Below are 22,362 nucleotides of genomic sequence, written 5' to 3' on the forward strand. Positions count from 1 at the left end.
AAAACCTGGAACTGAAAAGGAACCGCTTCCACGCTTCCACTTGGCCCAGGCGGTTTAACTACAGCCTGGCTGAGGAGTGTCTTCCCCTCCGGCAGCTAAGACAACTCCGTGGGGGACAGAGCAACGCCTAGCACGCGTGACAGCAGCAGTCCAGGCCCGCAGGAGGACGTACTGCTCTGTCCCAAAGCCCTGTGAGGCGGGCTTGAGTCCTTCCCCGCCTTCCAGGTAAGTCAACCGGCACCTGACTCTCCGCTGACAGCTCCGAAGTGCCGTGTTTTGGGTCAATTTAAAGGGTTTTTTGTTGTTGCTTGAGTTTGTTTTATTTTGCTTTTTTCTTTTTTTTCTTTTCTTTCTTTTTTTTTTTTAAACTTTACCATTCCCTTTAGGACGAATAGAATTGCCCAGTTACCTGCTAGACCACTGACTCATCAGGTACAACTTCTAAGAGGCGTGGCTATGTCCTCCGAAGTAACAGTCCCTTAAAGCTTTTGAAAAGCTCATATAACTGGAGCCCTTCAGAAAACTGTGAATAGTCCAGACAGAAAAGTACAGAAAGTGAGATCTTTTGAGGCATTATTACAACAGCCAATTTCAGGGCTATTGTTTGTGGCAATAAAACAATTTATGTCTATTGACTTCACCTTTTTTTTCCATTTTTCTATGACATCAAGATAGAACCCACCAATAATTAGGAAACGCGTGTTTTAAAGTAGCGGTTCTCAACCTTCCAAATGCTGCGACCCTTTCATACAGTTCCTCATGTTGCAGCGACCCCCAACCATAAAATTATCTTCGTTGCTACTTCGTAACTGTAATTTTGCTGCTGTTATGAACTGTAATGTAAACATCTCATATTTCCAATGGTCTTCGACAACCCCTGGGAAAGGGTCGTTTGCCCCCCGCACCTCCCACTCCCCCTGAGAACTGCTGTTTTAAAGGGTGAGCAAATGAGAGCTCAGTATAGCGTGCTTACCTAGCAGACGGGACGCCCTAGCTTGTCTCTGCCACCACCTAAAACAGCGTGGTAACAAATCACGTTGGTGATCCCAGCGTTCTGCAGGCTGGGGCAGAAGGATAAATTCAAAGTTATTTCCAGACACACAAGGGAGGAGTTCAAGGCCAACCAGGGACACGTGAGAGCCTGGGGAGGGGAGGGGAGACTACTCCCAGAAGCAGTACAGGGTAGAAAAGCTATTCTCACTGGAAAATTCTATCAAAAGCAGATTCTTCTGGGGCCTGGCTACCCTATATAACACATGGGCTGTTTTTCACACCCTTTTCATTCATTTTGTATTATAGTTAACGTAATGTTACGTAAAGGCAAACGGAAAGAAACTACTGGCCCTTTCAGGGAGCAAAGTGATGTCCACACAGAGCTTTAGAAGCCCCCACGCAGCCTCCCCGACCCCAACAAGGCAAAAGACAGCAAAACTCGCGCAGCCGCGCGTGCGCAGAGAGGAGGGTCGCGGAGGAGGCCCCGCCCCCACTTCCTCCCTCTGCCGCGCCCGGCGCCGGTCCGGAGGTGGTCACTTCCGCCGGGGCGTGTGCACTGAATCCGGGTCATCCGCTGCCGCCGGGGCTGCAGCTGTGACCGGCCGGGAAGCGCTGGGCCCCGTCTCCACCGCCGACCAAGGGCAGCGGGCTCTGCCCGTCGCCGCCTTCTGCGACCTGGCCGTCAGCCCCACGTCGCCGGCCTGGAGGGGCAAAGAGGACGAGGGAGCCGCGGCTTCCTCCGGGGTGAGCGCGGCCGAGGGAGCGGGCCCGGCTAGGGCGCAGCCCCGAGGGCTGCGGGAGGACCGGCGGGGAGGGCGGCGGCCCTGGGCTGCAGCGTTCGCCTCCCGCGTTCGAGCGCTCCCGGGCCCCCCGCCCCGCCCGCCTCGGGTGTGGGTACCAGCCTCGCGCCTCCTTCCTTTTCCCGTCAGTGGCTGAGCGCCTGGAGCGGAACCTCCCGGTCCCTGGCTTCCCTTTAGCCACGTTTGTTCCGTGTTCCTATCCGGCGTCAGTTCGGAGCAGAACAAAGAAAGTTGGGCGTGTGGTGCACCCCGTAGCCTCGAGGGATGGACGCAGCAGACAGCGTTCACGGAACAGCATCCTATAAGTCATCAGGGCTCTCCTGCACCTTCCTGGGAGTGCTGTCCCGGGGTAGGGCGTGTACGTCAGTGCCCGGTCCCTGCTTGTTTTCTGACACTTGGTTCTTTTAAATAAACGGCCAAGATACTTGGGATTTCTATATGCACCAGCTGCCACTGAAGAATTCTCCCTAGGTCAGTTCACGTTCAAGTAGAAACTTACTTAATCTATGTTACATTGCTTTGAAACTTTTCTTTGTCTTGGGAACTTTTTTGAGGACACAGCTTTTGCGGTGTTTATCAAGGAACTTGTAGTGCCTTCTCCCACTTGTGATCGCATGTATATTAGTACTGCTTTCTTTAGCCTCACCTTAATTTTAATTAGGATCTTGTCCCTTATACTTGAGTTCCCACCCGCAATGAAACGCACGTTTTCTTAGGATTTGTTTTTTTAAATTTCTTTTGTAATTGTAAATTTTTTTTCCTCAAAAAAAAAAAAGTTTAATGTGTCGGTGACGCTTGGTGTAGGTGACTAGCAAGGGCGTGGTAACCCCCTGGAGCCGGTGGTATAGGCTGGTGTGAGCCAGCAGGTATAGGTGGTGACAACTGAAATCGGGTCCTCCCTGGTCCTCACTCGTAGAGCTCTGTAATTCATTAATGGATGTTTCTTCAAAGTTAGAACTGAAGTTATCTGGTTAAGTTACCCATACTTAAAGTTACCAATATTTGGTTACCTTGCACATTTTTTGCTGCTTCTTATGTCTTGGGTTGTTGTTTTGTGTTGTGACTCCCACCCCCCAGCCCCACCTAAATGCTGTTCTTCGTCTTCAGGTCTTTTCTAGCTGTAGCTTGATGTTGTTGGACTAAGACCTCTGTGTGTGTGTGTGTGTGTGTGTGTGTGTGTGTGTGTGTGTGTGGGCGCGCGCGCGCTCGAGCAGTAGGAACTAAATTACCGTAAACAAACATAATTACATTTTTAGGCATAACAGTGCCTTTGACACTAAGTATAACCGTATCTGGTTTTACAGACCTAGGTGTTTGTGGAGACAGATCTGCTGTAGATCTGGGAATCAGAGTGTTGGGTCTGTCTTTTGCCTCTTGTCTAAGATAAAGGGCTGGTAACATCATGTTTTGTCTTCACACATTTGTTGGTCATTTGACGCACCAGCAAATCATTAGTGATTAGTGGGTATAGAAATGGTTAGTACAGGTGAAATACCCTTTGAGACTGGTTCTGTTTGTTCTGTCTGGAAGGAAGCTGGTAGGGGTGAGGAGAGAAGAGGGCGTCTGAGAACAAAACCAAGTATGTCTCTCTAGCCCCAAGAGTGGCTTTGGCCGACCGTAGGCAGGTCTTTTGTTAAGCTTACATCCTATGAAGGACAGTAATATCACCTAGTCCTTATTTAGCATTACAACCAGCTTACAACAAAACAGACTGTTGGAGATCCGATGTTAGCTGTTAACCTACTCAAAGGTCTCACTCAACACATCTCCAATACCTCTGCAGACTGATAATTTAATAAATGTGTTCTTTTTGTTTTTGGTTTTGGTTTTGGTTTTTTGAGACAGGGTTTCTCTGTGTAGCCTTGGCTGTCCTGGACTCACTTTGTAGACCAGGCTGGCCTCGAACTCACAGCAATACCCCTGCCTCTGCCTCTGCCTCCTGAGTGCTGGGATTACAGGTGTGCGCCACCACCTCCAGCATAAATGTGTTCTTATAGATGTGTATTGATCCTATGCTGTGTTTTCACAATTTTGAGAGAAGTTAGCACCATTCTAGTTTGTTGAGTGTGTGTGTGTGTGTGTGTGTGTGTACACATTTTTGTAGGTGCCTTTCATTTCGTTCTTGAAAAATCTACATGAGAGTAATAGGAGACTTGGCTCAGCCAGTTAAGGGCAGGAAAGCCTGAACCACTGAGTTTGACCCCTCCCCCGCCCCCCAGCCCAAATAAAAAGCCAGCTGTAATCCCAGCAGTACTGTAGCGAGGTCGGAGGAAGAACAGGAGAAGCTTCTTGAAGTTCATGGCCGCCTCACTGGGAACATGAATCAAGCGAAGGCAGCAGAAAGAGACCCTGTCTCAAAATAAAGTGGGCAGAGAACCACGCCTGGAAACTGTCCTTGGACCTCCGCTCTCCTGCCAGGGCGCACACCTCTGACCCACTCACCCACCCACCCACCTGTGCTCCAGTGTGTGGGTTTTTAAAAGATACAATTTAAAAAGAAATACGATTGTACCTTTGGGGGCCGTGATGGGCAAGTACGAAGGGCTTTTCTGGGGTTTTGTCGTTGCTGCTGTTGATCCTCAAGGGCATATAGGCTGTTCATCGTGAATGAAAATAAAAAAGCAGGACCTTTTATGTACGTGCCGGCCCTCTGCTGCTGTGTGTGGTTTCAGCGTGCACAGTGGCTAACTGTGCCTATTCTAGCAGCCGTGTTTAAACTCGACGGTAGTAAAGTTGTTATGGAGAACTGCCAGTCACAGCCTATGAAGGTCAAAATAGGGTCTAATATTTACTTTTTCTCAACTCCTAAACTGCTTGTGGCTTTCCCCCTCTTCATCTTAGTTGGATTTACGTCTGTCGCCCGCTCAGGTTGTGTAGGGAGGAGCCCATCATCTTTGGTTTTTAAACTGACTGAGGTCAAAGGCTGTTGATTTCATTAGGGCTGCCACAGACTTGACAATGTGCTGTCAAGATGTCAGATTGTTTCTGTGAAAGTGCATTATTTTGACAAGTAGTGTATCAAAGTACTATTTCCCTATTCTAACATTTTAAAGTTCTAAAAGCAAAACTGGGAACCCAGCAGCCTTGTGAGTCAGCGGCATCCGGGTCCTTCAGAGTAATTGTGCTTATTTCAAGTCCGGTAGTTTCCTGTCCCTGCAGCTGCCTGGTGATAAAGTGCTTCCAAGAACAGAACTCGATTGTTGACTTGGTTTTTATCCACCTAGTCTGCTGCCTCCAAAGTTCTCGGTGAAATGGTGGAGTTAGTTTCTGTTTCTGTCTGTCCTTTCTTTGCCTAACTAGCTTAGATAATTGTCCCCATAGCTAAAACTCCGTGACAATGTATGGAAGTGTGTGAACATCACATGACTAAGAACATGGGAGTAAAATTGAGGAAGTTGCTGCAAGGTCTCAAGGATTTGGGCTCTCCGTGTTTGGCTGTGGTACTGAGAATTGAACCCAAGTGCTGAGCAGGCAGTCTCTGAGTTTTCCTGCTTTATTCTGAGAAAGGGGCTGACTCAGAGGCTTAGGCTGGCCTTGAACATGCAGCTGGGATCACAAGCCTGTGTATAGAGAGCTCCTTTTCTGTTGCTTTAAGACAGGATCCTGCTATGTAGCCCAGGCTAGTCCAGAACTCCTAGTAACTCTCTTGCTGTAGGCCCCAGAGTACTGGGATTACAAACCTGAGCTTCCATGGCAAAATTTTGAGGGAGTTAATTTTTTAAGTAATAAAGCAATTAAGAGGCATTTATTTCACAAGAGAAGTATTTCTTTTATTAAGGAATAATTTTACCAATAGTAATTGAATTTATGTTCTCACAAAGTATTTTCATAACATTTTTAAAGGGAAACTTATAACACGAATCCAATTTATATAATTCAGAAAGCGAAACAGACTTCAGACGTTGAGCAAAGGCTTCCCCAGTGAAGCCCATCAGTGTGTCGAGCATTGTGCTAAGAGTAACACATCGATTGCCACTATTAGTCTTAGCTGTTATTTCTGAGATTTTTTTTTTTCCTGGTTATTTAAAAAAGACATCGAGAATGTCCTGACTCTTCTCCCTCCCCAGCAGGCAGGTGAGACAAGACCATGGGAACTGTTCCGGCTATTGACCCAGCAAGTAGTTCAGTGACAGAAAGTTGATATCTTGTCTTTTTTTTTTTTTTTTTTGCTCATATTTATCACTGATAAATAAACTTACAAAAATATAACCCCTTTAAGGCCTTCCCAAGTATAAGTAAGTACTCAAACTTAGAGGTACAGACCTCTGGTCATTAGAGGAAAGAATTTGCTGTATAAAACTTAACACTTGAGGAATTTAATTCCCCTTATGGTTTGTTTTTGGAATACCATTTGAGATGGATATGAATGATTATTTATTTAGATTTTTTTTTATTTTTGAAAGTTAAAAATGCCTAGTTTTAAAAATCAAGCAGTGCAGCAGGGTGTGTGTGTGTGCCATGTGAGCATGCTACGCTCTCCTTTGTGCCAAGTACTTGGAACTACTACTACTAGTACTTTATTTTTATTTACTTATTTTTGTAGTTGCAGTTATTTTCTGTAGCTTTTAAGAAAAATGTGAAGGGGCTGGAGAGATGGCTCAGCAGTTAAAAGCACTGACTGTTCTTCCAGAGGACCCAGGCTCAATTCCCAACACCCACATGGCAGCTCACAACTCCTCTTCCGGGGGCTCTGATGCCCTCAGGCCTGCAGGCAAAACACTAATGTACATAAAATACAAGTAAATTAAAAAAATAAAGAAAGAAAGAAAAAGGAAAAATGTGAAGCTAAGCTTCCTGGCCCATGCTTGTAGTCCCAGAACTCAAGAACAGGAAGGTCACAAGTTTGAAGACAGCCTAGAGTAACGGGCAAGAACATGCTTCAAAGATAGAGACAGAAATGTACGTTAGTGTTGGCTGGAGTGTGTTAAAGTTATTTTCATAAAACTGTATTTGTTTGTCAGTTTCTCTCTTAACCTCAATGTCACACACACACAAAAAAACAGTTTGACAATAAGTTCCACAACACAGTAACTGAGCATATATTACTCAGGTTTTTTGGTTGGTTGGTTGTTGCTTGGTTTGGTTTTGTTTGGTTTGTTTCAAGACAGGGTTTCTCTGTAGCCTTGGCTGTCCTGGACTTACTTTGTAGACCAGGCTGGACTTGAACTCACAACGATCCTCTAAACTAATCTGGTTTTCTCACAGAGATACTGAGGTATCTTCAACTTGGTAGCTTTCCTGCTCCAGTTCCTCTCTCCTGGCGTTTTCTTGGCCCCTCTCGCAGGGCTCAGTCCCCCACTTCCTCTTCTAGCTTCTCCTCCCCTGGCAGGCAGGGAGTCCAGCCCCAGTCTCCCCTGCTCACTGATTGGCTGTAAGCTGCTTTATTGGCATATCAGGACCATTGGGGAGCAGTGTTGACACAACACTGAGACAGGAGATTCTGAGAACAAGGATTGTAACCAGGTATGGGGTACAGAAAGTAGCATTTGAGTTACACAGCGGCCTTGTGCCCGCGTGGTAACTCGCTCTGTTGAGCACTCCAGTGTGCGCCTCTTGCTTCAGTGATTTGTCAGCTGTGCCTGTTGTGCTGTCTGCTGGTGATCATCATGCTTTCTAAAGATTGGCATATTTTTTATCCTATGTGTGAGTGTTCTGCCAACACATCTGTGTGTCACATATGTGCTGTGCCCTTCTAAGTCAGAAGAGGATGTGTGGTGCCCCTGAAACTGGGTGTCAGGTGGTTGTGAGCCATCATGTGGGTGCTGGGAACTGACCCTGAGCCACTCTGCAGCCCCTCTTCACAGCTTCTTAGACTGTACCTCAAATGTGAGTCAATATGGAAAAACTAAATTAAATTTGGGGGCTTAAGTTAAACTGTAGTTGCATATATGAAAGCACCAGGAACTAGCGCTCTGCGCTCTGTGAGAGGCTCAGCACAGCGGGGAAGCTCGTCGGGGATGAGTACACTTCACTCGTGGGCACGCTCCTGGATGTACACTTCACTCGTGGCCACGCTCCTGGATGTACACTTCACTCGTGGCCACGCTCCTGGATAGACCAGGTGGCTTAGGAATGGCGCGAGGGGCTGTACACACTGCATGGCCAGGCTCTGGTGAGTGTGCGTGTGCGTGCCATTTGCCAGTGCGGTTTCTAGAACCCACCCTGTCCACAGGACAGGAGGCTTAGTTATTGTTCTGAGATGGATAGGGTCAAGTTTCAACCTGGTGAATAGATTTCATAACCCGACCCTGGAACAGCCTCTGCGGCTGCTGGGTGGAGGCTCGCTCGTGAGGTGAGGCTGCTGTACCTTTGCAGCAGATGAAGGGCAAAGTGGAAGTCAAGCTGCTGTGCGTCCTTCTCCCCAGGGCCTCGGCTGCCTGGATTGCCAGGAGCTGGAAGTTGACATTGAGTCCAGGCTGAGGATGGAAGGTGTGGAGCTGAAAGAAGAGTGGCAAGATGAAGATTTTCCAATGTGAGCAGTACTTTCTATTAAACAGATTTAGATAGAACAAAACATCACAGTTGAAATGTCAGCTCACGAATGTTGGGTGTCTTTAAAAAGAAAGTTACAAGTGATCGCTGGATACTGGAAAATAAGTTACTTTCACCAAATATGAAGCTGGTTATCTTCATACTTGTTTTAATCATTTCAGTTTTAGGTTTTTAGGGAGCTGTGCTTTAAGCTAAGGTCTTAGGTTTTTGGAGGAATGGGATCTCAGCTGTTGGCAAGTGTGAATAGAGTGCCACGCATGATGGGGAACACTGGGGACATGGACACCAGACCCGTGGGACTCGACAGCTGGCCAGCCTCAGGCCAGTGAGAGATGCTGTCTCAAATGGACAACAGCCCCTGAGGAGCATCTGAGCTTATCTTCTGACTGCCTCAACACACACACACACACACACACACACACACACACACACACACAGTGATTTGTGAGAGCTTAAGAAACACAGCTTTAGTCATAACTGTGAGTGATGTTTTTTAGTGGATCTTTGATCTTCAAAAGAATTATTTTTAATTTCTGGTTTAAAAAGCATGTCTGTGTCTTCTAGACCTTTACCAGAAGATGACAGCATTGAAGCAGACCCACTAGATGGAACTGGTCCAGATAGCCAGCCTGGTGAGAGCTTCGTTTATGTTACATTTGAATACATTTCTTTGTGGGGGGGCGGGCGGAAAAGCCAGCATTGAACTATTATTCTGATAGAAGGAGCCAAAGGGAAAATTTTTGGAACCCTTGAAAATTCTAACTTTATAAAAATATACCTTTAATTTTGGAAATTTTAACAAGGAGCAAAAGAGACCATATTTAAGAAGCGTCTATAAAGTCGGCCTGTTGTTTAAAGGGACATTGGTGTGTGTTCTTGATCTCTTGGCAAAGAAGCAGTACTAAATCATTCCCTTAAGAAGAGGCTCTGCAAGCTGGTGCGGTGGCGCATGCTTATGATCCCAGCACTCGGGAGGCAGGGGCAGGTGCCTCACTGAGTTTGAGGCCAGCCTGGTCTACAGAGTAAGTCCAGGGCAGCCAGGCTACACCAAAAAACCAAAGGAAAAAAAAAAAAGAAGAGGCAATGCCGTTCTCAAAGTTCACCTCCGACATTTCACAGTGCTTATAATTTCCAGTGTCCTCTTCTGGACTCTGTGGGCACTGCACTCGTGTGCACATACCTACACACAGACACGCATATGCACAAATTTAAAAATAAAAATAGGGTAGTGGTGGCATATGCCTTTAGTCCCAGCACCTGGGGAGCAGAGGCAGGTGGAGCCTGGTCTACAAAGTGAGTTCCAGGACAGCCAGGGCTGTTACACAAAGAAACCCTGTCTCAAAAAACAAAAAATAAAAGTAAAAGTAATTGGGCCTGGAGAGATGGCTGAACAGAACACCTGATGCTCCTACAGAGGATGCTCCTGGGTTCAGCTCCCAGCACCCACACCCCGCAGAGGACCTGGGTTCAGCTCCCAGCACCCACATTGCAGCTCCCAGCTATCTACAGCTCCAGTTCAGGGAGTGTGATGGATTCTTTTGGCCTCCTCAGGACTGCACACACGTGGTACACAGACACACATGCAGGCAAAACACCCATACACATAAATAGAGTAAAAATATATCATTTTTAAAAAGCAACAGTAGTGGTCACAATCGAGTTTCATGGATTCTTCGGAATTTTCTTTTAAATATTTTTCTCCAGAGTGAAGTGACTAAAATGTTTCTCTTTCAGCTGGGACATCTGAATAATCCAGTCTTCTTTGTGTTCAATTTCAGGCTCATTAGAAGTTCATGGAAACAAAGTACGTAAGAAACTGATGGCTCCAGACATCAGCCTGACCCTGGACCCCAGCGAAGGGTCTGTGTGGTCAGAGGACCTGGATGAGGGCGGCGAGGCCGACCTGGACGGCTTAGACACCCCGTCAGAGAACAGCAATGAGTTTGAGTGGGAAGGTAATTTACTGGTTGTTACATTAGCCTTATGAGTGAATGTTTATCATATATGGTGTTTGCCATGTTGTTCCCTTTAGGAAAAGTAGGATATGTTCAAATTTTAAACATAAAACCTGCTGAAATCCGTTGAAGGGTTTTGTTTGAAATATGTTCCTAAGTTTGTTACTATAATAGAAGATTCTGAAAATACTTGAAGTTTTCAGGACTATAGATTGTGCAGGTAGCTTTTAGTTTAGTTTTGTTCTGTTTTTCCTTTTACTTGCCCAGTATTGTAAAGTTTTGATTTTTCATAGTTCCTTCAGAAGTATTGTCTAATATTCTAGTATATTCTTTTCAATTGGTCTCGTAAGGAAAAAGGTCTTCTAAAGAGATATGTGATAAATATCCTAAATAACACCTTAAAGGGCTGGGTGTGTGTGACCTCACATCCTTTCAACCCAAGCCCTCGAGAGGCAGGAGGGTCTCCTGAGTTCTAGGATAGTCTGGTCTACATAGCGAGCTCAGGGACATCCAGGACTCCGTGGAGCCTTCCTCAGATAGCAGCTACTACTATGTGAGCAGTGGCAGAGGCAGTGTGGGGGCAGCTGCCCTGGGGAAGCCGCTGCCTTGAGGCAGGGGCTGCTCAGCTCCAGCCTGGCCTTGCTGTCCTGCTGCTGCTTGGAGGCATCGGTGTGTGTTTTGCTTTGTGTGCTTTCTAGAACTAGGGAGTAGTTGATTGTAATGTTTAGACATTGTTAATAATATTTTTGTTTCATCTTCAAAGTGACTTTTGCAACAGTACTGTACTAAAAAGCAGTAGGTAATAAGTGATGCTCTGTAGCTTTTGTCCTCTTTCTTCTCTGTTTTACGGTTCAATAAGCAGCCCAGTAAGAAGCCATCTTTTATACAGACACTGAAATAGTTTTCTGCCTATGTGTTTTGTCTCTTCTCTCCTTAATGCTGCTGTAGTCATGTCCTGGAAGGATATTTTGCGTTAACAGCTTTGTCTTGGAAACAACTAACATGCAGTAGGTTTCCCCTCCCCCCATCTTTTGGTAAGGATTATCATACTAAAGTTTTGAAAATCATTGCTTCATTTTAAATCAACTAAACTGCAATCTGCCAACATAAATTATATGCAATCGTTGGTGCTTTGGCTGGTGGTGATTTACGTAAATTTTTGCATGTGTTCTTCCGAAGTACATGTCTGCTGTATAAAACTGATCAGACGGAAAATGAGCACTGAGTAGTTAACCACTTTCTATCTTGTATTACAGCATTTTATAATTAGTGTATGTGCTAAAACAGTCGGACGGTTACTTGGTGTAAGCTCTGTTAGTCGCACTAGTGGGCGCTGCCGTCCTGTATGGCGTCTGGAAAGGCATTCAAAGCCAGCGAAGTCAGGTTCTAATGGCTCTGTCTTTCCTAAGCCTAATGTGAGTGACGCACTGTAGCTTGGTGCTTTGTTGGATTGGGCAGTAGAAAGTTCTAGTAAGCTGATTTTTAAGACATAAATTGGCCTTACATAAGAACAAGCCTTTTGTTATAGAGATGATGGTTTCAGCTGGTGTGTTGAAAATCCTCTGTAAACGTGGTGGTGTGCGCCTGTCCTCCCAGATACTGGGAGACTGAGGCAGGATCACCTGAGCCCATGAGTACGAGGCTAGCCCGAGGAGCACAGCTGGGTACCAATAAGCTGGCAACAATCTAGATAGTAAAGTGGTTAACATACAATTTTGATTTTTATTGTGTAAATAAGTTTGTGATTGAAAAGCCTTTTATTTTAACAGATGATCTTCCCAAACCCAAAACTACTGAAGTCATTAGGAAAGGCTCAGTTACTGAGTACACAGCCACGGAGGAGAAGGAAGATGGCCGCCGCTGGCGCATGTTCAGGATTGGAGAGCAGGACCACAGGGTGGACATGAAGGCAATTGAGCCCTACAAAAAAGTTATTAGCCATGGAGGTAAGGGTCATGGAGAGTCCTCGGCACCTCGGCAGGGTCCAAGGTCTAAATGCTGTCAGAAGACGGGTGTAGAGGTGGTAGCTTATTTGTGGGGAGAAATACTATTTTGAAAAACAAAAAAAGAAAAGCTATGAAAGGTTTAGCGTTTTGTTTTAGCTTTTCATGTGGATGTGTGTTTTGCCTATATGTGTGTCTGGACACCACCACTTGTGTCTCATGTCTCCATGGAGTCAGAAGATGGCATCAGATTCCCTGGAACTGAGGTTACAGATGGCTGTGAGCTGCCATGTGACTGCTGACCCTCAAACCTGAGTCCTCTCAAAGAGCAGCCATCTCTCCTTATAAAAGGTTTGAAGTAAAGTGACAAGGACAACTGAAAATTACTTAGAAAGCAGCTGGAGAGACGGGTCAGCAGTAAGAGCACTGGCAGCTCCCAGATTCCGTCCCCAGCGCCGGCTCACAGCTCACAGCAGCCAGCAGCTCCAGGCCCTTCTTACGGCCTGTGGGGTACCATACAGATAACTTTAAAAACTTCTTGTGTGAGCCGGGCATGGTGGTGCACGCCTTTAATCCCAGCACTTGGGAGGCAGAGGCAGGTGGATCGCTGTGAGTTCGAGCCAGCCTGGTCTACAAAGTGAGTCCAGTGCAGCCAAGGCTACACAGAGAAACCCTATCTAAAAAAACAAAAACAACAACAACAAAAAAAACCTTCTTATGTGTTTACTGTCAGTTTAAAATGGATAATAATTTCACCCTGTGTGTTCACTGCTCAAAAGGACTTAGTTTATCAAATCATTTGCAGCATTTACACTTTACTTACATAATACATAGATGAATTTCAACAAAGTACGTACACACATCACGCTCAGACAGAACATTTCACTCTCTCCAGGACACTGTACCTTTCTAGTGAAGTCCTTCCTCTCAGATGGCCACCACTCACAGCCTGCCCCCGTCAGCCCTGTCTGTCAAGAAGTTCCAGGTGCCTGGTCTCACACAGTGTGCACTGCTGTGCTGTCAGTCAGCGTATTTCTGAGCTTCATGCAGGCTGGGTGTCTAGTTTATTCTCTCTCACTGAATAGTTCATTGCCCAAATAACCTGCATCTGCGCATCCACTGCAGTGCCTGGCATGAGTTGGTGGCAGTTTGGTATGTGACTGGGGCTGCAGCAGGGTTGTCACGAGCCTCCTCTTGAACTACAGCGTCCTGTTTACCTCATGCACAGCTCACCTAGCATGGTGGAGCACTGTTAGGTTATTTATGGGATACACAGAAATAGTTCATTCCTTTTGGAGACTTGTAAATCAGTCAAAAAGCAATGAAACTGCAAACTATGACCCCACTGTTCTAACTGTACCATATAGGAATTCTCCTAAGTGCTGTGCAAATAATGCCAGCATCTTTGTGGTCAGAATGCAGTTTACCCTAAATAAAATGTGTCATATAGTCTCAAGTTCCAACACTGACCAGAGAGGCTTTTCTTTCTCATAAAATTGTTTCCACTTAATTTGTTTTGCCAGATGCATCTCTTGGTAATTCCTACAGTCTTCATTCATCTGGAAGCTCTGCGCTCTCTCTCTCGCTCTCTCTCTCTCTCTCTCTCTCTCTCTCTCTCTCTCTCTCTCTCGCTCTCTCTCTCTCTCTCTCTCTCACACACACACACACACACACACACACACACACACACACTTACTTTAAAGTTACAGTCCTTCAGAGTAAAATTATGCCAAATATTTTACCCTTCTTTTTTCTTCTTAGGCTATTATGGGGATGGTTTAAATGCCATTGTTGTATTTGCTGTCTGTTTTATGCCTGAAAGTGGTCAACCTAACTATAGATACCTGATGGACAATCTCTTTAAGTAAGTATTCTTAACAAGTTATTTGAACAAAGTTCTGAGCTAACTCACAAGTCTTGTAAAACCAGAAAGAACAGGACAATAATCCAGCTATTTCAGAGGTTGAGGCCAGTCCAAACCACACACAGAAAAGGATAGAGCCAACCTGGGCAACTTAATGAGACCTTGCCTCACAGTCAGTGTAGAGCAGGACTGGGGATACAGCTCGGAGACTGCTCTGGCCTGGCAGGTGTAGACTCCACTCAGGCGACAACAGGACCCAGGTGCAGAAATCACCTTATTTCTGAGTCGCCAAGTCTTTATCCTTTGGCATTATGAAACTGTATTTTCAAATTCAATAGAAAAAAAATGCATTTCAAAATTATTATTGATTACCTGTTGCAACTTTATTATTTGGTACCGCATTGTTTAAAAGGGTAACTGACTATCTCAAAACCATATGACTTCGTTGCATCCATTCCTGGGGACTCAGTGCAGTGAGCTGCTGACGAGGTTTCCTTCATCTCCAGTCACTCTTCTCAGCGTAGTGCATTTTTCACTTTTTCCTGGGAAGCTCGCAGGCACACACACAAAAGCAGTGTGCACGCCCCGGTTCCGCCTTTGCTTCGGCCACACACTGCGCCGTTCAGTTTGTATGGATTTGGTATGACTTTTTAAAACAGTCACATCAGCAGGTGCTGCAGGCGTTTGCTCTCATTGTGAAAGAAGGAAGGGGACTATTGATTTGGGAGCTTAGTTCAGTCCTGAACGGTGACATTTAAGACCTACCCTCCGTTTGTTCTTGTAGGTATGTCATTGGCACTTTAGAGCTGTTGGTAGCCGAGAACTACATGATCATTTACTTAAACGGTGCAACAACTCGAAGGAAGATGCCCAGTCTGGGATGGCTCAGGAGGTGCTACCAGCAGATTGATAGACGGTGATGTGGACTTGGCTGAGTGATGTTTTTCATGGTTTTACTACATTAATATATACTTTCTGTTGCCATTTAAAGATAGCATATCAGTGCCGGGTGTGGTGGTGCACGCCTTTAATCCCAGCACTCAGGAGGCAGAGGCAGGCGGATCACTGAGTTTGAGGCCAGCCTGGTCTACAAAGCGAATTCTGGACAGCCAGGACTACACAGAGAGACAGACCCTGTTTCAGAAAAAAACAAAAAGATAACGTATCAGTTTCTTCAGTTGTAGTTGCTGAATGTTTTTATTTGTTTTCTAAAGATGGCATTGTACAATGTCGTGGAAAATAACTTGAGTCTGTCTGCTTTAGTAATTCTTCAAAATACCCAAAATTGCTCTCCATTCTTTCTTACGCTATTTGCAACACATTCTTTAATAGTCGACTTGCAAAAAGATGGAAGATATCCTTGTATTGTTTACCATGTTGTGGGGCCAGTGCAGGCGCACAGGCTCTGTGTGGAAGCCAGGGATCAACCTTTCTTACTCAGGTGCTGTCTCTCCACTTTGTTTTATGAGACAGTTTCTGACTAAGACCTGGAGCTACTGACTAGGCTAGTGAGCCAGGTGCCAAGAGAGTTCTAGCACTGAGATTACACACCTGCCACAACCATGCTAAGTTCTTTTTTTCTCTGAGTTCTGGGGAATAAGACCCGGGTCCCATGCTTACACAACAGGCACTTGACCTGTTGGGCTGTCTCCAGCTCTTCACAGCACTAGCCCAGCTATGGTTTTTCAGAACAAACATTAGAAGTGTGTTCTCTTGAGAGTCATTTGCTTCAGCTGAGTCACGTGGTTCACTTAGGCTTGTTATGAGCCTCTGTTACATGCAAGCATGTTAGCTGTCCTTGGTGACACACACAGATATCTTAAAAAGATGCTTTTTAGTGGAGATTTTTAAATCTCAAGAACATGGTCATCTGACTCCCGTGCTCCCTGCTTTGGTTCTCTCTGCCTCTTGTCCCCTTTATAATTTAGCGCTTTTCATGGTATTAGAAACAAGTGCCAGATTCTCCCTAGGCTCAATCACGGAGCTTCTGTGCTCAGTGTGGTTCCTTTGCTGCTGGGTCAGTGGCTATGCTAGGAGACATTTGAAAACAGGAAATAGGACACGAATCTGGCCAAATTAAGTAACATTTATTTCACAGCATAGGAGAGCCGTTTAGAATTCAAGAATGTATCTTCTGTATTTAGAAGTGTTCTACCTAAGTGCTTTTTGTGCTGCAATTTGTAGAAATGTCTATAATTTTTATTCTTTTCATCTCTAGATTAAGGAAAAACCTAAAGTCCCTAATCATTGTCCACCCCTCCTGGTTTATCCGAACACTTCTGGCTGTTACAAGACCATTTATCAGGTGATTTGGGGCGGGGGGCGCCCTTAAAAAAAAGTCCTTGTATTGAAGTGTGGGTTTAGTATGTCAGAGGTACTGAGATAATTGTTTGTGTTTTCTTCCTTAGTTCAAAGTTCAGTCAGAAGATTAGATACGTCTTTAACTTGGCAGAGCTGGCGGAGCTCGTCCCCATGGAGTACGTCGGCATCCCAGAGTGCATCAAACAGTACGTCTGCCCTGCCGCGCTCTGCCCCTGCCCTCCCACCGTGTTCTAGAACACGGGCCTGTAACAGAGAGGTAGAGGAGGAAACTGTTGCCCACTCCTTCCCCCGTCAGCACCACTTTGGCATTACTAGAGGTGATGGCTGGCCATGGGTCCTTCTGTATGTTAAGTGCTGTTCACAGTCTGACAGATGACTTCCTGAGGGTCCAGGCTGAGGTGAGGGATAGCTTCTCTACTGGACACATTCCTCGTCTCAGATGGAGTGAGTTTATCATTTTACTGAAAGAAGTCTAATTGTTGCTTAAATCAAGTTGGTCTTAGTATTCTCCAGAGACTAGGGTTTTCTGTGTCACAGTTACTTCTCACGCGTGCCTTCTCAGGGACTTGGGGAGGCTGTTGATGTCAACACTTAGCGTCACAGTTCTGTGGCACAGGAAGCTGGTTCTCCTTGCTGGTCTCAGGGTGTAGGCTTAAGTGTACCCAGACCAGAAATGATGGCGTCAGTTTTTATTCTCTACATCCTGTTAAATGGTAGCATTTCATACTGGGCCAGCACAATCACACTTTCAGTATTTTTTTCTTTTCTTTAATCTCATAATGTGCATTTACTGAAATAACTCTTCCCCACCAAGGTATGAAGAAGAAAAGTTTAAAAAGAGACAAAAAAGGTACATGCACACCTTGACTGGGTTGCATCTAGACTAGTCCATTTGCATCGCACAGACTAACCCTGCTGCCGGTTGGTTAGCTCGCAAGCTGAGAGAATAGCATTTGTAAATATAAATGTCTCCCAGAGCCCAGTGCAGGGCGAGCCCCAAGCTCCTGCTCGCGTGAGCGTGCGTAGTACTGCTCTCAGCACTGATGCTGAGCCCAGGGAAACCACTGGGACTGCAGCTTACAGCCCCGGCCACTGAAGACTGCCCCTCACGTTGCTTTTGAAGTAGGTAGGCAGTCATTTTCCAGCAGCAGTGTACTCCCTCAGGGTTGATGGTTATATTTACAATGCATATACTCTTTGGCTAACCAACATTGATTTTCTTTATATGCTTAAATTAAATAGCCTGCTAACCAGTCAAACTCTACATGTGATAAAATACCTAAAATTCAGTGTACATTTAACAGTTAAACACGCTGCTTTCCATTTAAATTTAACTTTGAACACTTCTGCTTTGAGTGTAGCAAAACCTTTCATTTGCTAATGTCTTAGCATAAAGATGAAAGGCACAGTATAAAATAGTTTACTATTTTATATAGAAAAAGTATAAGCCTTGGGCCTAATTAATTCATAGTTTAGTTTTGGGGGTTTTATTTTGTTTTGGAGAGGCTCTTAACTCTGTAGCCCAGGCTGGCTGGCTGCCTCCTTCTCTCCTCTCCTCTCTTCTCCTTTCCTCTCCCTCTCTCCCTCCTCCTCCCTCCCTCTCTCTCCCTCTCCTTCCCACTCCCTCTCTCCTTCCCTCCTCCCTCTCCCTTTCCTTTCCTCCCTCCCTCCCAACCCCCCCCCTCTCCCCCCCTCTCCCTCCCTCTCCCTCAGTCTTCTGCTTCAGCATCCAGATGTGACATTGTGGCTCTCTACCAGCACACCCACTATTAATGGCTTCTTTTTTTTTTTTTTTTTTACTTTAACAGCAGCATTAGCAAAATATCACTTAATATAATCTTAAGGACTAAGATGTGAGATTTACATGTGTTATTTTAATCATCTGTGGGAACAGTTAGAACCTTTGCTGGTATAATCTTAATTTTGAGCACTTTGATTCAGCTAACCATGTAAGAGTTATTTCTGTGTGGCACTCTGCAGTTTAACCAAGAGTCACTCAGTGATGTAACAGTGGCTTGGAGGTGGGCTCTGCTTTCCTCTCTAGGTAGTGTTGTGTCTGTGCCTGACAAGTGGATGAAAAAAACTCATTTATCACCGATAATTGTAGTTTGAAGGCACCTACCTTCTAGACTTTAAAATGACTTGCCAGGAGTCGAGGCTGGCAACCATCTCTAGATCCAGCACTTGAGAGGCAGAGGCCAGCAGATCTCTGTGAACTGCAGCCAGCCAAGTCTACATATCCAGTCCTAGGAAGTGCGTGGGGGCCAGAGACAGAGACCCTGTGCCAAAAAAAAAATGTTGTTTCTGTTGAGGAAGTATATTGGTAACGCCTTTAAAAAAAAAAAGATTTTTGTATTTAATCAATTGTCAAATAATTTAGGCATCACATAAAAAAATGAAACTCAAATTATTTTTGTTTGTTTGTTTTTCAAGACAGGGTTTTTCTGTGTAGCCTTGGCTGTCCTGGACTCACTTTGTAGACCAGGCTGGCCTGGAACTCACAGCGATCCGCCTGCCTCCGCCTCCCGAGGGCTGGGGTTAAAGGCGTGCGCCACCACACCTAGCTAAATGATTTTCATTGTTTGAAACCTGTTGGAGCTATTTCATCTTGGATTTTCCCCTTGTTTGTGTTCAGTCCTCAGTATGGTCATTACACTTACATTACACACACTGTTCAGCACTTAATTCTTATAAAACTTTCTTTAGTATTAAAACGTTGATTTGAGCAAAATTTTTTTCAGTTAGCTCTAAATACAGAACTATGTTTAAAACAAAACTTGAGGTGGAGGATGTAGCATTCATCTGATAGGTGGAACCTGGAGATAAGGCTGTTCTCCGTGTTCAGTAGGAACTAAGGATGGAAATACAGTTCTTTTAAATGACAGTGTGATGTCACGTGGCCAGACAGGTTTCATCAGTGCCTGGAAGAACGTCTTAATAATAGTTCATAGTTGGAAAGATTGGCTGTATAGTACAGGCCTTAACAGGAGTACCTAATCTTTGATGCCAACATAATATATTTTTACAACAGACCAGGGCTTTTTACTTTTAATTGACAGATATTCAGGTGATCGTAGACATGGAAACAGGTGTGAAAAGTACCTTCCTGCTTTGTAGCAGTGTGACCCGCATATCCCACATCAGCTATTTGAACTACTACGAGTCAGCACTGTTGTCACACTGTCATCTCCATGTGCCTAAACTTTGATAGGACTATGGCCAACCCACCATTAATCCAGTGAGACCTTTAAACTCATAACCTATTTCTGATTGTTGAGTCCATATGGCTTAATAGCACAATAAATGGAAGCCGTTCACACATAGTGTCCCAGTGAATTCTAGAAAATAGCTGCCATATTCTGTAATACACAGTTTGCTTCTGTATTTTAAAATGTTACTTGGTCAGTTGGTGGCTTGAGTGACTCATCTAAGTTAACAGTCTTTTTGAGAGAGTTCATTTTCTCTCAGCACTCTCACCCACTAACCGTCTTGCTGTCATGAATTACAAGCCATGAGCTCTAGGGATGCTTATGGCTATGAAGGAACATAAAAGTGTCCTGTGCTTTTTAAAGAAATAGTGATGACGTTTGTATCTTTGCCAGTGTCCTGTTGCTTAAAAAAATTCTGTTTCTTTTGAGAGCTGTTTGTTTGATTTTCTTTCTACTGTGTCTACTTTGTTTGCAAAGCTTTGGGGTTTTTTGTTTTGTTTGTTTGTTTGTTTTGTTTTGTTTTAACAGAATAATCTGCTAAAAGTAGTCATTTTCAGGAAGAAGTCATCTACTTACCAGTGTCATGATTATTTTTAATTACCGGTATTTTTCACTGGACAGAGTTGATCAAGAGCTTAATGGAAAACAAGATCCACCGAAAAGTGAGCAGTGAGTTCTGCGTCCTGCCCAGACGAGGACGACGAGCACTGGGGAAGCGCAGCGTAGAGCACCGTGCTGCGCTCACAGCTCGAGTTCTTACGTAATCTGTTACAAAATTTACTTGACTTCTTTCCAAATGGACTCTTGTATAAGGGACTGTTCACTGCTGTCATGGTTTGCAATTCTTGAATTTAGCTCTTTAATGACTAATTATATTGTAATCATTTTATATTGCTAAATAGCAGAGAACTACACTTTATATAAAGCAATTTTTGCATTTATTTGAATGATGCATCTTCGGTAAAGTATTTATATACATAAATGACAAAGGAAAGAAATAATATATATTTTTTATGTTGGGGGCAATATTTTTTAGTGTGTACCTTTTCTCTTGTGAAAGAATACACAGGTAAATAAGATGACAGTTTTAAATGTAAGCACATGTAAGACTGTGTTCCTGTCAATGGTTGGATGCAGTTCCTGGATAACTCAGGCCAGGGTGTCCTTACAGCCAGACAGTTACGCCGACACCACGGACCTACGGTCGTGCATGTGACCTGGTCAGTAGTCCCGGCCACAGCTTCTCCTCAGCTAGAGCACGCTGCTCCTAAATGTGGTGGAAGTGCAGGCAGGTGAATGGTTCGCTTTCCTCTCTAGAGACCTGTGTGAGAACCAGAACCAGAGATCTTGAAAAGCTAGTAGTTAGGGTTTGTATATATGTATATAAGGGACATTTTATTTTACCCAAAATCAGAACTGTTAAAAAAGAAGAAGAAAGACAGAAAGGAGCCTCTCAAGATGTGCTCACTGATGTGAGCTGAGCTGTGTCCATGTGTGAGGCTGCCCATGGTGAGCGCTGATGGTCAGCGCATCTGTGGAACGGATGGGCTGCTTTTGAAATGCTCTCACGGTGCGGCACTTTACCAGAGGACTCCCTTGTCAGCTAGTTGGCCACAGTGGTATTTGACATAAGCAGATGATGTTGACGTTGCTGATGGATGGTGGGACAGTGCTGTTCGTGGGTCAGTTCTTTAAACACTGATGCACCACTTGTGTGCACTCAGGATATTTGCTGTATGTAAGTCTTTATTTCATGTGGTTAAGTACTTTGACTGAACATTGAAATAAATATTATTTGTGCCTCCAAACAGGGTTTAATTACCTACAAAACCATTCTAAACCAACAGAGTTGTCTAGTCTTGTGTCATAAGCCTGCCTGGCGTATACATACTAGTTCATGTGTGAGCATCACACCACCCAGTCCTTCCTGCAGGCTGCTTACAGGAGTGACCATCAAAACAGAGTGGAGGCGGGTGTCAGCGAAGCTTAGCCTGCTTCCTCCCAAACTGAACTCAGGACTTTCACCATTGTCAGTTTTTAGGAGTCAAGCTTCAATTGCAAAAGGGAATTTTTCTTTATTTCTTTGATCTTCTCAGGCATAAATTTAACTTGCTTAGTTAAAACCACTTACGGTCAAGCTGGCGGACTCTGGGGTAAAACATTCCTCTGCAAGCTCTCAACCTGCGTGCAGCACTCAGGCAGCTCCTGCACTGGTGCCATTTGCAATACACTGAGCAGAAACCATTTGACTGTGTTGGCGAAGGAAACTTTGAGGATAGCTGTGTAGAGCCAGCCTCTCACCTGTCTCTGTCGCAAGATGGGCTGAGATTTGGTATTAGTTTTCTTCCACATTAAGTACTTAGAACTTCAATTTCAAAATACAGACAATTGCGTCATCTTTTTATTGTGTTTACTTTTTGCAGAAGTAGTTGTTTTGTGCTTTTGTTTGTTTTTGTAAATTTTTTAAAAGTAGAAGTGGCCTATATTCAGTTAGAACATTGAAGTTCAAGAGCATCTGGCTCAGTGGTTGGAAAAGCACTTCCAAGTTCAGTTCCCATGCCTACCTTTAATCCCAGCTCCAGGGATTTGATGCACCCTCTGGCCTCTGGGCACCTGCACGCACGGGTGTGACGCATACAAACGAAATCTTTTAAAAATGAATAAAATTCAGAAGGGACAGCCAAGTATCATGGCATGTGCCAAGCACTAGGAAGTCTGAGGCAGGAGGATTCTAAGCTTGAGGCTCATCTGGGCTACATAGCAAGCCCCTGACTGAAGAAGAGG

The 22,362-nt window shown here is 44.7% G+C and overlaps 1 protein-coding gene across 4 annotated transcripts; it reads left to right on the forward strand.

Annotated features, from left to right (window-relative positions):
• The first annotated feature begins 1,519 nt into the window (after positions 1-1,519).
• On the forward strand, positions 1,520-21,386 carry BNIP2 (BCL2 interacting protein 2). 4 transcript variants are annotated; one of them, XM_084784336.1, is made up of 11 exons: positions 1,520-1,737; positions 8,159-8,265; positions 8,850-8,917; positions 10,064-10,240; positions 12,010-12,186; positions 13,945-14,047; positions 14,832-14,963; positions 16,266-16,352; positions 16,456-16,554; positions 17,184-17,219; positions 20,200-21,386. In XM_084784336.1, exons 2-11 carry the CDS (start codon positions 8,216-8,218, stop codon positions 20,249-20,251), a joined length of 981 nt encoding a protein of 326 aa, XP_084640462.1. In that variant the 5' UTR covers positions 1,520-1,737; positions 8,159-8,215; the 3' UTR covers positions 20,252-21,386. The 4 variants fall into 4 exon arrangements, with proteins under 4 accessions (XP_084640462.1, XP_084640460.1, XP_084640461.1 ...); XM_084784334.1 differs by having other exon boundaries at positions 1,603-1,737; positions 14,832-14,939; XM_084784333.1 differs by lacking the exon at positions 1,520-1,737 and adding an exon at positions 1,980-2,264.
• The last annotated feature ends 976 nt before the right edge of the window (positions 21,387-22,362 follow it).

The sequence above is a fragment of the Acomys minous genome, assembly GCF_964271855.1.
Source record: "Acomys minous genome assembly, chromosome: 5".
Lineage (NCBI taxonomy): Eukaryota > Metazoa > Chordata > Mammalia > Rodentia > Muridae > Acomys > Acomys minous.

Bases quoted from the DNA above. Each gene is read 5' to 3' on its own strand.
- BNIP2 (XM_084784336.1), top strand. From the start codon at position 8,216: ATGGAAGGTGTGGAGCTGAAAGAAGAGTGGCAAGATGAAGATTTTCCA. The intron at 12,187-13,944 runs GTAAGGGTCATG...TTTTCTTCTTAG, and splicing joins AAAAGTTATTAGCCATGGAG to GCTATTATGGGGATGGTTTA. The intron at 14,964-16,265 runs GTGATGTGGACT...TTTCATCTCTAG, and splicing joins TACCAGCAGATTGATAGACG to ATTAAGGAAAAACCTAAAGT.